Consider the following 11,916-nt stretch of genomic DNA (forward strand, 5'->3'; position numbering starts at 1 on the left):
CTGTCTCTCTGTCTGTCTCTCTGTCTGTCTCTGTCTCTCTCTCTGTCTCTCTGTCTGTCTGTCTCTCTCTCTCTCTGTCTCTCTGTCTGTCTCTCTGTCTCTCTGTCTTCCGGTCTCTCTGTCTTCCGGTCTCTTACTGTGATGCAGCTCCTAGCCGGCTCCATCACACTCCTCCTCTTCCTAGGGACAGTGTGTTTATTTATGTGGGTACATTGATGAGCGTAAACCTGTTTAAAGGAACCTTTGAAGATGTCCTCCACACTGTGTGTGTGTGTGTGTGTGTGTGTGTGTGTGTGTGTGTGTGTGTGTGTGTGTGTGTGTGTGTGTGTGTGTGTGTGTGTGTGTGTGTGTGTGTGTGTGTGTGTGTGTGTGTGTGTGCGCACTAGGGATGCACCGAAAATTCAGCCACCGAAAATGGCCCAAAACATAATTTTCGGTTTCGGCAGAAAGGAGTAAAAATACCGGAAAAAAAATACAGAACATTTCTATTTCTGATGATGTGAGAAAAAACAAGCAACCAGTGTGGAATGAGCCAGGAGCACTTCCTCAAAAGAGAGAGGAGAGCTGCACTTAGGCTTGTAACCAACTAGATGACAACACACGGCGATGGAGCACCTGTTCAAATGAACGAAGGAAATGAATGAAAAACAGCATGAGCAACATTCAGTATTGGGGTTCGGCTTCCGGCCAGCTGTTTCAGTCTATTGGGGTTCGGCTTCCGGCCAGCTGTTTGTCTATTCGGGTTCGGTTCGGTGCATCCCCAATGTGCACGTGTATGTGCACATCTGCCCTTAAACATTTGACCTTTTTTTCCACCCATTGTTCACAGGGGGTAAACATTGTGTGTGCATGTATGTGTGTACAAGAAAAAGGTTCCAATTAAATATTGATGAAAATCCTTAACGCATAGCCTCATTCAAGTTATTTATTTATGGTTCGTTTATGTCACTGAGGAATTTATAATTATGGTTCTTTATTAGCCCTCCACATACTTTGGTGTGTGTGTGTGTGTGTGTGTGTGTGTGTGTGTTTTGTATTTTGTGTGTGTGTGTGTGTGTGTGTTAGCTCTGTTGTTGTGGCCCATCTATCGGCGTTGGTTATTCTCCCAGTCTTGTAAAGGGCAGACGGTCCTGGTCCTACGGTGAGCCACTGGTCAGCGGTCCTGCTGCCAGAGGAGTGGCTCACCGTAGGACCAGGACCGTCTGCCCCGGGCCCATCAGTCGCCTCAGGACGTGGCCCGGGTCTCCGACCTGTTCCAACGGGTTCTCTAATCTCTGCTCTGACGTTGTGCTTGCAGAGCGCCCCGGACAGTGAAACCACCCGGAGGAGAAGGAGGGAGGACTGCCGAGGGGAGCAGGGGGAGCAGGAGGAGAGGGAGGAGGGGGAGGAGGGGGAGAGGAGCAGCGACGAAGGCTTCAAGAGGATGACTCCCCTGCTGCAGGCGCACCACGCCATGGAGAAGATGGAGGAGTTCGTGCACAAGGTGGGCATCACACACACTCACACGCACGCACACACACGCAACCGCACACGCATCCTGCTTCACTCATTCTTTGTCTCACACTCATTGTTTTTCTATCGCTCATGCTCTTCGTCTCTCTCCTCTACCTCTCTACCTCTCAACCTCCTTCACTCTCCCTCGTGTCCCTCTGTCTCCATCTCTACAAACCATCACCAACACGCCTTGACAGTTTAGACACCGGGGGAAACGATGGGGACAACACCCCCATAAAGAGAGGGGTCCTGGTGGTATAACACCCCCATAAAGGGAGGGGTCCTGGTGGTATAACACCCCCATAAAGAGAGGGGTCCTGGTGGTATAACACCCCCATAAAGAGAGGGGTCCTGGTGGTACAACACCCCCATAAAGAGAGGGGTCCTGGTGGTATAACAGCCCCATAAAGAGAGGGGTCCTGGTGGTATAACACCCCCATAAAGAGAGGGGTCCTGGTCCTGGTGGTACAACACCCCCATAAAGAGAGGGGTCCTGGTGGTATAACACCCCCATAAAGAGAGGGGTCCTGGTGGTACAACACCCCCATAAAGAGAGGGGTCCTGGTGGTATAACACCCCCATAAAGAGAGGGGTCCTGGTGGTATAACACCCCCATAAAGGGAGGGGTCCTGGTGGTATAACACCCCCATAAAGAGAGGGGTCCTGGTGGTATAACACCCCCATAAAGAGAGGGGTCCTGGTGGTATAACACCCCCATAAAGAGAGGGGTCCTGGTGGTACAACACCCCCATAAAGAGAGGGGTCCTGGTGGTATAACACCACCATAAAGAGAGGGGTCCTGATGGTACAACACTCCCATAAAGAGAGGGGTCCTGACCCGCTTGGCTATTTACTCCCCAAGCATCTGTTGCATTTATTGATCATCTGTTGTCATATTTATTGATCATCTGTTGTCATATTTATTGATCATCTGTTGTATTTATTGAAATTCGTTTCACATCCCGACAGCGATCGATAACTCCAACGCTCGGACAAAAGGAAAACAAACAAAGTGTCTGTAGAGTGTGTGTGTGTAGAGGGTGTGTGTGTAGAGTGTGTAGAGTGTGTGTAGAGTGAGTGGAGAGACCCCAGCCTGAGCGGGGGGGCGGTGGAGTAGAACGCGTGCAGGTTGGTCCTTCTCGGAGGGGAACCAGAGCAAAGGTTCCTGTTTTAGCGTATGCACTCTCAGCTGCTCCAGTCGTGGTGCCGGCCGACGCAGCAGAAACACACAAAGGCTTATTTATACTGAGAGGCTCGGTGGAGTCTGAGATCTGAAGATGAAGAAGTTGAGGTTTTTATTTAGAACGCATGTCATCTACTTGGTTATGCATTTTAAATGTAAGAAATGGTCTAACCCTACAACATCAGTTTCATTTCCAAGAAAAGTCCCGATATGTGGGCCATTACGGCATTGGTTCTGAATCTGGGTTCTCTGATCGGACCAATGACGTTATGGACAACGTTTCCGTAAATACCCCCCTGCCCCTTAAAGCCTCCTACGCATCACTCAATGTACACATAAGTATAGGAAATGCTACACAAATGCATTCATCACCTGCAGCCACATAACAGTTGGAGCGTCCCAATGTAACTTTATAAAGTAAAGAGATTCAGAGGAAGTTCTCCTGTGCGGACACATGGATCGATTACTTTCAGTTGTAATGGTGTTAATGTGTTATTTCATCTCGGTGGTTGAAGCTACTTTGAAACACAAAAGTGATGGCTGCAGAGAAAAGAAAGTGTAAAGAGCCCGACACAGACGCATTGGGATGTGTGAGGAAAGGAGTTATTAGTCACAAGTTATCAGAACAGAAAGGAGCGGATAAGCAGAAGTCGGGAGGGAGGGGGAGAGGGAGAGAGGGAGAGAGAGGGAGAGAGAGAGAGGGAGAGAGAGGGAGAGAGAGAGAGAGAGAGAGAGAGAGAGAGAGAGAGAGAGAGAGAGAGAGAGAGAGAGAGAGAGAGAGAGAGAGAGAGAGAGAGAGAGAGAGAGAGAGAGAGAGAGAGAGAGAGAGAGAGAGAGAGAGAGAGAGAGAGAGAGAGAGAGAGAGAGAGAGAGAGAGAGAGAGAGAGAGAGAGAGAGAGAGACTGGTGTGGAGATGACACCAGTGGAATGTGAACCCACATGAACCCCACAGCAAGCCAGTGTGAAATAACATCCAGACACGTGGGCTTGCATACGTGAATGGCACATACGCACACACACGTGCGCACGCCCGTACACACACACACACACGCACAGGTCTGTTGAAATCTCCAGCAGCAGGTTTTGAATTAGGGAAATTAATCATTGGGAGACAAAATGTCAGCAACTCCCTTCTTTCTTTCCTTTGTCCCCGGGATTACCGGGATTTATTTGTTTTTATTAGCGTGACGAGACGACCGTCGCGCACGCTAATCAACATCCCGAGTTGGAGATCTCCATCTCAGGATATTGCCCAATATCCCGAGATAGCGAACCAATCAAATTGGCCATCTTAGGAGGTTCACGTGAAGCATATGCTAAATATATATATATATATATATATGATCTATAATACAGATCGGCTCTGCGCCCTCTTAAAGGAGCCACAGTGTTAACGGTCAGCCTGACCATGTGCTTAATGTCCACCAATCAGGTGTGGGAGGGCCGGTGGCGCGTCATGCCCCACGACGTGCTTCCTGATTGGCTGCAGGACAACGACTACCTGCTGGACGGGCACAGGCCGCCCATGCCCTCGTTCAGAGCCTGCTTCAAGAGCATCTTCAGGATCCACACGGAGACCGGCAACATCTGGACCCACCTGCTGGGTACACACACACACACCACACCACACCACATACCCACCACATACACACACACACACACATACACCACACCACAACACACCACACCACATACACATACATGCAATAAAAAACTGTTGTTTTTTATTGGTCGTCATGGTCGTCACTCCCAAAACATAAGGGGTAAAACTCTTTTCTTATTGTTCGTCATGGAAAAAGAACATAAGGGGTAACACTGTCGTTTTTTATTGTTCGTCATGGAAAAAAACATGAGGGGTAACACTGTCGTTTTTTACTGTTCGTCATGGTAAAAAACATAAGGGGTAACACTGTCGTTTTTTATTGGTCGTCATGAAAAAAAACATAAGGGGGTAACACTGTCGTTTTTTACTGTTCGTCATGGTAAAAAACATAAGGGGTAACACTGTCGTTTTTTATTGGTCGTCATGGAAAAAAACATGTGGGGTAACACTGTCATTTTTTAATGGTCGACAGGGGAAAAACATAAGGGGTAACAATGTTGTTTTTTATTGGTCGTCATGGAAAAAACATAAGGGGTAACACTGTCGTTTTTTATTGGTCGTCATGAAAAAAACATAAGGGGTAACACTGTCGTTTTTTATTGTCATGGAAAAAACATAAGGGGTAACACTGTCGTTTTTTTATTGGTCGTCATGGAAAAAACATAAGGGGTAACACTGTTGTTGTTTTTTGTCATGGAAAAAAACATAAGGGGTAACAATGTCGTTTTTTATTGGTCTTCATGGATAAAACATAAGGGGTAACACTGTCGTTTTTTATTGGTCTTCATGGATAAAACATAAGGGGTAACACTGTTGTTGTTTTTTGTCATGGAAAAAAACATAAGGGGTAACAATGTCGTTTTTTATTGGTCGTCATGGAAAAAACATAAGGGGTTACAGTGTCGTTTTTTATTGGTCGTCATGGAAAAAAACATAAGGGGTCACACTGTCGTTTTTTATTGGTCTTCAGGGAAAAATCATAATGGGTAAAACACGTTTTTTTATTGGACTTCATGCGAAAAAACACATGGGGTAACACTGTCGTTTTTTATTAGTCGTCATGGAAAAAACATACGGGGTAACACTGTCTTTTTTTATTGGTCGTCATGGAAAAAAACACAAGGGGTAAATCTCCTTTTTTATTGGTCGTCATGGAAAAAACAGACGGGGTAACAACAATATAAAAGCAACGCAGACTTGTATCAAAGAGCAGTCTGTCTGTACATCAGGACCTCCTCAGGGTGGGTCTCGAGGCTCCTTGAAGCAGACCTGCTCACTGCTGCCCCCTAGCCGACGGGAGGGGACACTGCTACTGAAACAGACCTGCTCACTGCTGCCCCCTAGCCGACAGGAGGGGACACTGCTACTGAAACAGACCTGCTCAATACTGCCCCCTAGCCGACGGGAGGGGACACTGCTACTGAAACAGACCTGCTCACTGCTGCCCCCTAGCCGACGGGAGGGGACACTGCTACTGAAACAGACCTGCTCACTGCTGCCCCCTAGCCGACGGGAGGGGACACTGCTACTGAAACAGACCTGCTCACTGCTGCCCCCTAGCTGACAGGAGGGGACACTGCTACTGAAACAGACCTGCTCACTGCTGCCCCCTAGCCGACAGGAGGGGACACTGCTACTACTTTGCCTGTTCTTCCTGTGCCTGGGGCTCATGTCCTAACTGTACCCCCCCTCCCCCCAGGCTGCCTGTTCTTCCTGTGCCTGGGGCTCATGTACATGTTCCGGCCCAACATGTCGTTCGTGGCCCCCGTCCAGGAGAAGGTTGTGATCGGGATGTTCTTCCTGGGAGCCATCCTCTGCCTGTCCTTCTCCTGGCTCTTCCACACCGTGTACTGCCACTCGGAGGGCGTGTCCAAGGTCTTCTCAAAGTAAGAGCGCCTCGCTAATCTGCACTCACATTTTTTCAAAAGTAAAAGACTATGTGTGTGCGCACATACACATAGTCTTTTCAGATTAAAAGACCCTCTCAGAGACACACACACCCTTTAGTCACGAAGCGAGGCCCAGTGCGTTGTGCACTGATGTTAGATTTTGTGGATATCAACGACATCATGAAGAGTTTAGCGGCTATATCTGAACAAGGAGCGATCCCCTCCAGAGCACTGCTGCTGTCCTACGTCCCTCCAGCCCCGGTCACCTCACCGCTGTTCATCCTGTTCCTGACCTGCGTCCATCCACTAGGTGGCTCCCCCTATAGGGCAGCACGCGCTACTGCACCCCCTCACGTGTGTGTGTGTGTGTGTGTGTGTGTGCGCGCAGGCTGGACTACAGCGGCATCGCCTTCCTCATCATGGGCTCCTTCGTGCCGTGGCTGTACTACTCGTTCTACTGCTCCCCTCAGCCCCGCTTCATCTACCTGCTGGTGGTGTGTGTGCTGGGCCTGGCCGCCATCACCGTGTCCCAGTGCGACTTCTTCGCCACGCCCGAGTACCGCGGGGTCCGCGCCGGTGAGGCCTGTGTGTGTGTGTGTGTGTGTGTGTGTGTGTGTGTGTGTGTGTGTGTGTGTGTGTGTGTGTGTGTGTGTGTGTGTGTGTGTGTGTGTGTGTGTGTGTGTGTGTGTGTGTGTGTGTGTGTGTGTGTGAGACAGTAACAGTGTGTAGGGTTTCCACCCAGCAGCCCCTCCCCTCCTAACGCCCCCTGCCCCCCCAGGAGTGTTCGTGGGGCTGGGTCTGAGCGGCGTGGTGCCCACGCTCCACTTCACCCTCAGCGAGGGTCTGATCCGGGCCACCACCATCGGCCAGATGGGCTGGCTGGTCCTCATGGCCACGCTGTACATCACGGGCGCCTGTCTCTACGCAGCCCGCATCCCAGAGAGGTTCTTCCCCGGGAAGTGTGACATATGGGTACGGCGCGCTCTCATTGGCTCTCTCTACCTCTCTAGCTCTCATTGGCTCTCTACCTCTCTCTAGCTCTCATTGGCTCTCGCTACCTCTCTCTAGCTCTCATTGGCTCTCTCTACCTCTCTTTAGCTCTCATTGGCTCTCACTACCTCTCTCTAGCTCTCATTGGCTCTCTCTACCTCTCTAGCTCTCATTGGCTCTCTCTACCTCTCTCTAGCTCTCATTGGCTCGCTCTACCTCTCTCTAGCTCTCATTGGCTCTCACTACCTCTCTCTAGCTCTCATTGGCTCTCTCTACCTCTCTAGCTCTCATTGGCTCTCTCTACCTCTCTAGCTCTCATTGGCTCTCACTACCTCTCTCTACCTCTCATTGGCTCTCTCTACCTCTCTAGCTCTCATTGGCTCTCTCTACCTCTCTAGCTCTCATTGGCTCTCTCTACCTCTCTAGCTCTCATTGGCTCTCTACCTCTCTCTAGCTCTCATTGGCTCTCGCTACCTCTCTCTAGCTCTCATTGGCTCTCTCTACCTCTCTCTAGCTCTCATTGGCTCTCTCTACCTCTCTCTAGCTCTCATTGGCTCTCTCTACCTCTCTTTAGCTCTCATTGGCTCTCTCTACCTCTCATTGGCTCTCTCTACCTCTCTCTAGCTCTCATTGGCTCTCTCTACCTCTCTCTAGCTCTCATTGGCTCTCTCTACCTCTCTTTAGCTCTCATTGGCTCTCACTACCTCTCTCTAGCTCTCATTGGCTCTCTCTACCTCTCTAGCTCTCATTGGCTCTCTCTACCTCTCTCTAGCTCTCATTGGCTCGCTCTACCTCTCTCTAGCTCTCATTGGCTCTCACTACCTCTCTCTAGCTCTCATTGGCTCTCTCTACCTCTCTAGCTCTCATTGGCTCTCTCTACCTCTCTAGCTCTCATTGGCTCTCACTACCTCTCTCTACCTCTCATTGGCTCTCTCTACCTCTCTAGCTCTCATTGGCTCTCTCTACCTCTCTAGCTCTCATTGGCTCTCTCTACCTCTCTAGCTCTCATTGGCTCTCACTACCTCTCTCTAGCTCTCATTGGCTCTCACTACCTCTCTCTCTCGATCACTACCTCCTCTGTCTGTCTGTGTGTTTTGTATATAAAATCCCTACCAGTTGACAGCCCACACCTATATATTAATGTGGGGGGTCTCATCCTCTAGGGGTCCTAACCTTGTGCCCCCCCCCCCCCTCTATATATTAATGTGGGGGGTCTCATCCTCTAGGGGTCCTAACCTTGTGCCCCCCCCCCCCCCCCCCCCCTCTATATATTAATGTGGGGGGTCTCATCCTCTCGGGGTCCTAACCTTGTGCCCCCCCCCCCCCCTCTATATATTAATGTGGGGGGTCTCATCCTCTAGGGGTCCTAACCTTGTGCCCCCCCCCCCCCCCCCTCTATATATTAATGTGGGGGGTCTCATCCTCTCGGGGTCCTAACCTTGTGCCCCCCCCCCTCTATATATTAATGTGGGGGGTCTCATCCTCTAGGGGTCCTAACCTTGTGCCCCCCCCCCCTCCCAGTTCCACTCCCACCAGCTCTTCCACATCCTGGTGGTGGCGGGGGCCTTCGTCCACTTCCACGGCGTCTCCAACCTGCAGGAGTTCCGCTACACGGCGGGCGGGGGCTGCGCCGCCGACGGGACGCTGTAGCGCACCACGCGCACGTGCACGTGCACGTGCACCGCACGCGCGCAGACCAGCGCACACACCGGAGGGGGGGGGGGCACAAACACAAGGGGGGCGTTTGACGCGTATGTTTACCGAGGGGGGGCCATCGGCCTGAGGGGGGGAGACACACACACACACACACACACACACACACACACACACACACACACACACACACACACACACACACACACACTCACTCAGAGTGCCTCTCCGGGGGGGCGGGGCTGGGGGCCGCTGTGTTCTGGTGTGTGTGTAATACCTGGGGTGACCTTAGGGGGCATTTAATGACCTCCTCACCCCCCACCCTGTCTGGTTCAAACTGGTTTCGATGGTTCAACTTTTTTAAGTGGAATGGTGGATTTTGAAGTAGAACCCGAGGTTTGGCCTGAAGGTCGTGTTTGTTTTGCTGTGAGGTCGTGGGGTTCGGAGTTTGGCTTGAAAAAAAAGAATGAATTGAATCATCTTGAATCGTGTAAACTTTTTCTTGTTTGTCAAGTTTAGGTAAATTTAAAGTTTTCCTGGATAAAAAAAAAAAAAAAAAGACAAACACCGAGAAAAACGAACAAAAAAAGATTTCCTTGTGGACAAAGGATTTAGATCTTCTTCAAGAGGGTGATGTGTGTGGGCCCATAACGGCCCTCGTTTGTAAATAAGATCTACACATTTTGGTTATATAGATTTGTATAAAATATCTGTTTGGAAAAAAAACAGCAATGGAAAAAGTAATATGAATATGAAGAGGATTGAATAAAAAAAGATTTAAATTGAGGCGCTGTCACGAGCAGATTGAAGCGGATTGGTGGACCCAATTTACCTGTGACGTGAAGCCCCTCCCCTAGGGGAGGAGGAGGGGGCAGATTTACCTGTGACGTGAAGCCCCTCCCCTAGGGGAGGAGGAGGGGGCAGATTTTGTGTTTCAATACTTTCTGCCGGTTTCCGGTCGGACGGACATTTAGTCTCGAGTGGAGCGCTGTAGACGGCCGCTTGTAAACCAAACGTAAGCCAAAGTCTTGTTTTAAAGCGCCGTGTTTACCCGACATCGTTGTAGATCGGAATATGTATCGTAGAAGTCCTTTCCCCCTCTGCGGGATTGAGTTTGGAAATCCCCTCAAATCAAAATTGTATTTTTTCTAAACAAGGCCCAAGAATCTTAAAAAAAAAAAAAGTGGGAAAGAGCGTTGAGGTAGCATGATGACGCTAAGGTATGATCAACGCTAACTGGTGATTGGTGGGTAGCATGACGACGCTAAGTTATGAGCAACGCTAACTGGTGATTGGTGGGAAGCCACTGAGACTCATTTCTGTTGAACCGATGTTTCAACTATTATATTTGTTTTTGGATTGTATCAATTATTTTCCGTTATCCCTTTTCTAACGGGGTGTTTTTGGGAAGTGGGAAAAAAACAATTTGCTTTGAAAGACGACCTTTAATAATCTGGGGACTTTTGATTTGAAACACCCTTACCTCTCGTTAAATAGGGAGGGGCCAAGCAGCCGGTCGTCCTTTCAACCCTGAATCCAATTCAGTGTTGAACTGGATCAACTTCAGCTCTGGTTCCCTCTGAACTGTCTCAGCCATAGCTGCAGTATTGAATCCAAGAGTGGGTGGGCCAAGGAGCAGCCGGACCAGCTCCCTCTCTGTGAACGTCCCTCCCTCTGGGGGACACTGGGGTACAGTTGAGTCCACGTTGGTACCAATGCACTGTGTCCCATTCATCACTGCATTGGTACAGAGTTCAAACCAAACATTTATACTGCCGTTTATTACCATTGTCATCGCATAAGCTTACTTTGTCTGTCCCCCTCCCTCTCTTAATTTACCTTTAGTTTTTAATTTATTTCTATTTGGGCGGTCTGTTGAATAAAGCACATGTATCGAATCTGAGGGCGTGTTTATTGTTTGATTGCAATAGACCTTTATATCTGCTGTATTGTTCTAATAATAAAAAAAAATATTTTTCCTTTTCATCCGTCTTAGTTTCCGAGATTATTGGGCCATTCATTTCACAAGGCATCCAGATTAGATCCTGGTGCATTTATATGAATATATTTGCATATCGTTAGCGTCGTAGCATCATTGCCCGAGTCATATTCAGTGTGAACGCTGGGGAACCTGGCCCTCTCTCCGTGGTACCGCGGAGTGCACTCTGCATACCGGAGACCGCGTTTCAATTCCTGATAATTTAAACACGTTAGTTTTAAATGAAATGCTATGTTTATTGTACTGTCATATAACCTCAGACAATATTAATTTCCTATCTCCGTGGGGAACCGGACCCCATCTGCGAGTCGACCCCCTGGAAGGCAGGGTTCAAGTCCCGTTGAGGACCGCGGTGAAGTTAGTTTTAGGTTGGATATTCGACGGATATTCAGTCCAGTTCCAGCCGCGACTTCACGGGGATTTGCCCGGTAATAGCTGCTGGAGAACGGTTAGAGCACCTCGCAGCGCCTCGCGGTGAATCGCTGGAAACTGATTTAGGGACCGTCAATAAATTACTTCACGTAAATATATCAATACAAAATACTTGCAGTTTTTTCAATAGCTTCCATGCCATGTGACCCAGTGACTCCAAACCAGTATCCAATTGTAATGGTAAACCCTAAAAATAGGACACAACACTTTGTATTGTATTTTAGTGCTTTCTCTATTTTATTTGAATATTAATATGCAGGAATTATATTTCTTTCAATAGCTTCCATGCCATGTGACCCAGAGACTCCAAACCAGTATCCAATTGTAATGGTAAACCCTAAGAATAGGACACACCACTTTGTATTGTATTTTAGGGCTTTCTCTATTTTATATGAATATTAATAAGCAGTAATTATCATATTTCTTCAATAGCTTCCATGCCATGTGACCCAGTGACTCCAAACCAGTATCCAATTGTAATGGTAAACCCTGAGAATAGGACACACCACTCTTTATGGTATTTTAGTGCCATAAATATTAATATGCAGGAAAAACATAAGGGGTAACACTGTCGTTTTTTATTGTCATGGAAAAAACATAAGGGGTAACACTGTCGTTTTTTTATTGGTCGTCATGGAAAAAACATAAGGGGTAACACTGTCGTTTTTTATTG

At 48.6% G+C, this 11,916-nt stretch overlaps 1 protein-coding gene across 1 annotated transcript in view; it reads left to right on the forward strand.

The window, feature by feature from the left end:
• The window catches only part of LOC130380383 (adiponectin receptor protein 2-like), a 39,902-nt gene extending 30,623 nt beyond the window's left edge, over positions 1-9,279 (forward strand). The window contains exons 5-10 of the mRNA XM_056587563.1: positions 1,298-1,483; positions 4,110-4,281; positions 5,980-6,166; positions 6,558-6,745; positions 6,948-7,141; positions 8,681-9,279. Of these exons, the coding sequence (XP_056443538.1) occupies positions 1,298-1,483; positions 4,110-4,281; positions 5,980-6,166; positions 6,558-6,745; positions 6,948-7,141; positions 8,681-8,809 (1,056 nt within the window). The 3' untranslated portion in view covers positions 8,810-9,279. The remainder of the gene's footprint in view (positions 1-1,297; positions 1,484-4,109; positions 4,282-5,979; positions 6,167-6,557; positions 6,746-6,947; positions 7,142-8,680) is intronic.
• The last annotated feature ends 2,637 nt before the right edge of the window (positions 9,280-11,916 follow it).

The sequence above is a fragment of the Gadus chalcogrammus genome, chromosome 4 (genome assembly GCF_026213295.1).
Source record: "Gadus chalcogrammus isolate NIFS_2021 chromosome 4, NIFS_Gcha_1.0, whole genome shotgun sequence".
In the NCBI taxonomy this organism is placed as follows: domain Eukaryota; kingdom Metazoa; phylum Chordata; class Actinopteri; order Gadiformes; family Gadidae; genus Gadus; species Gadus chalcogrammus.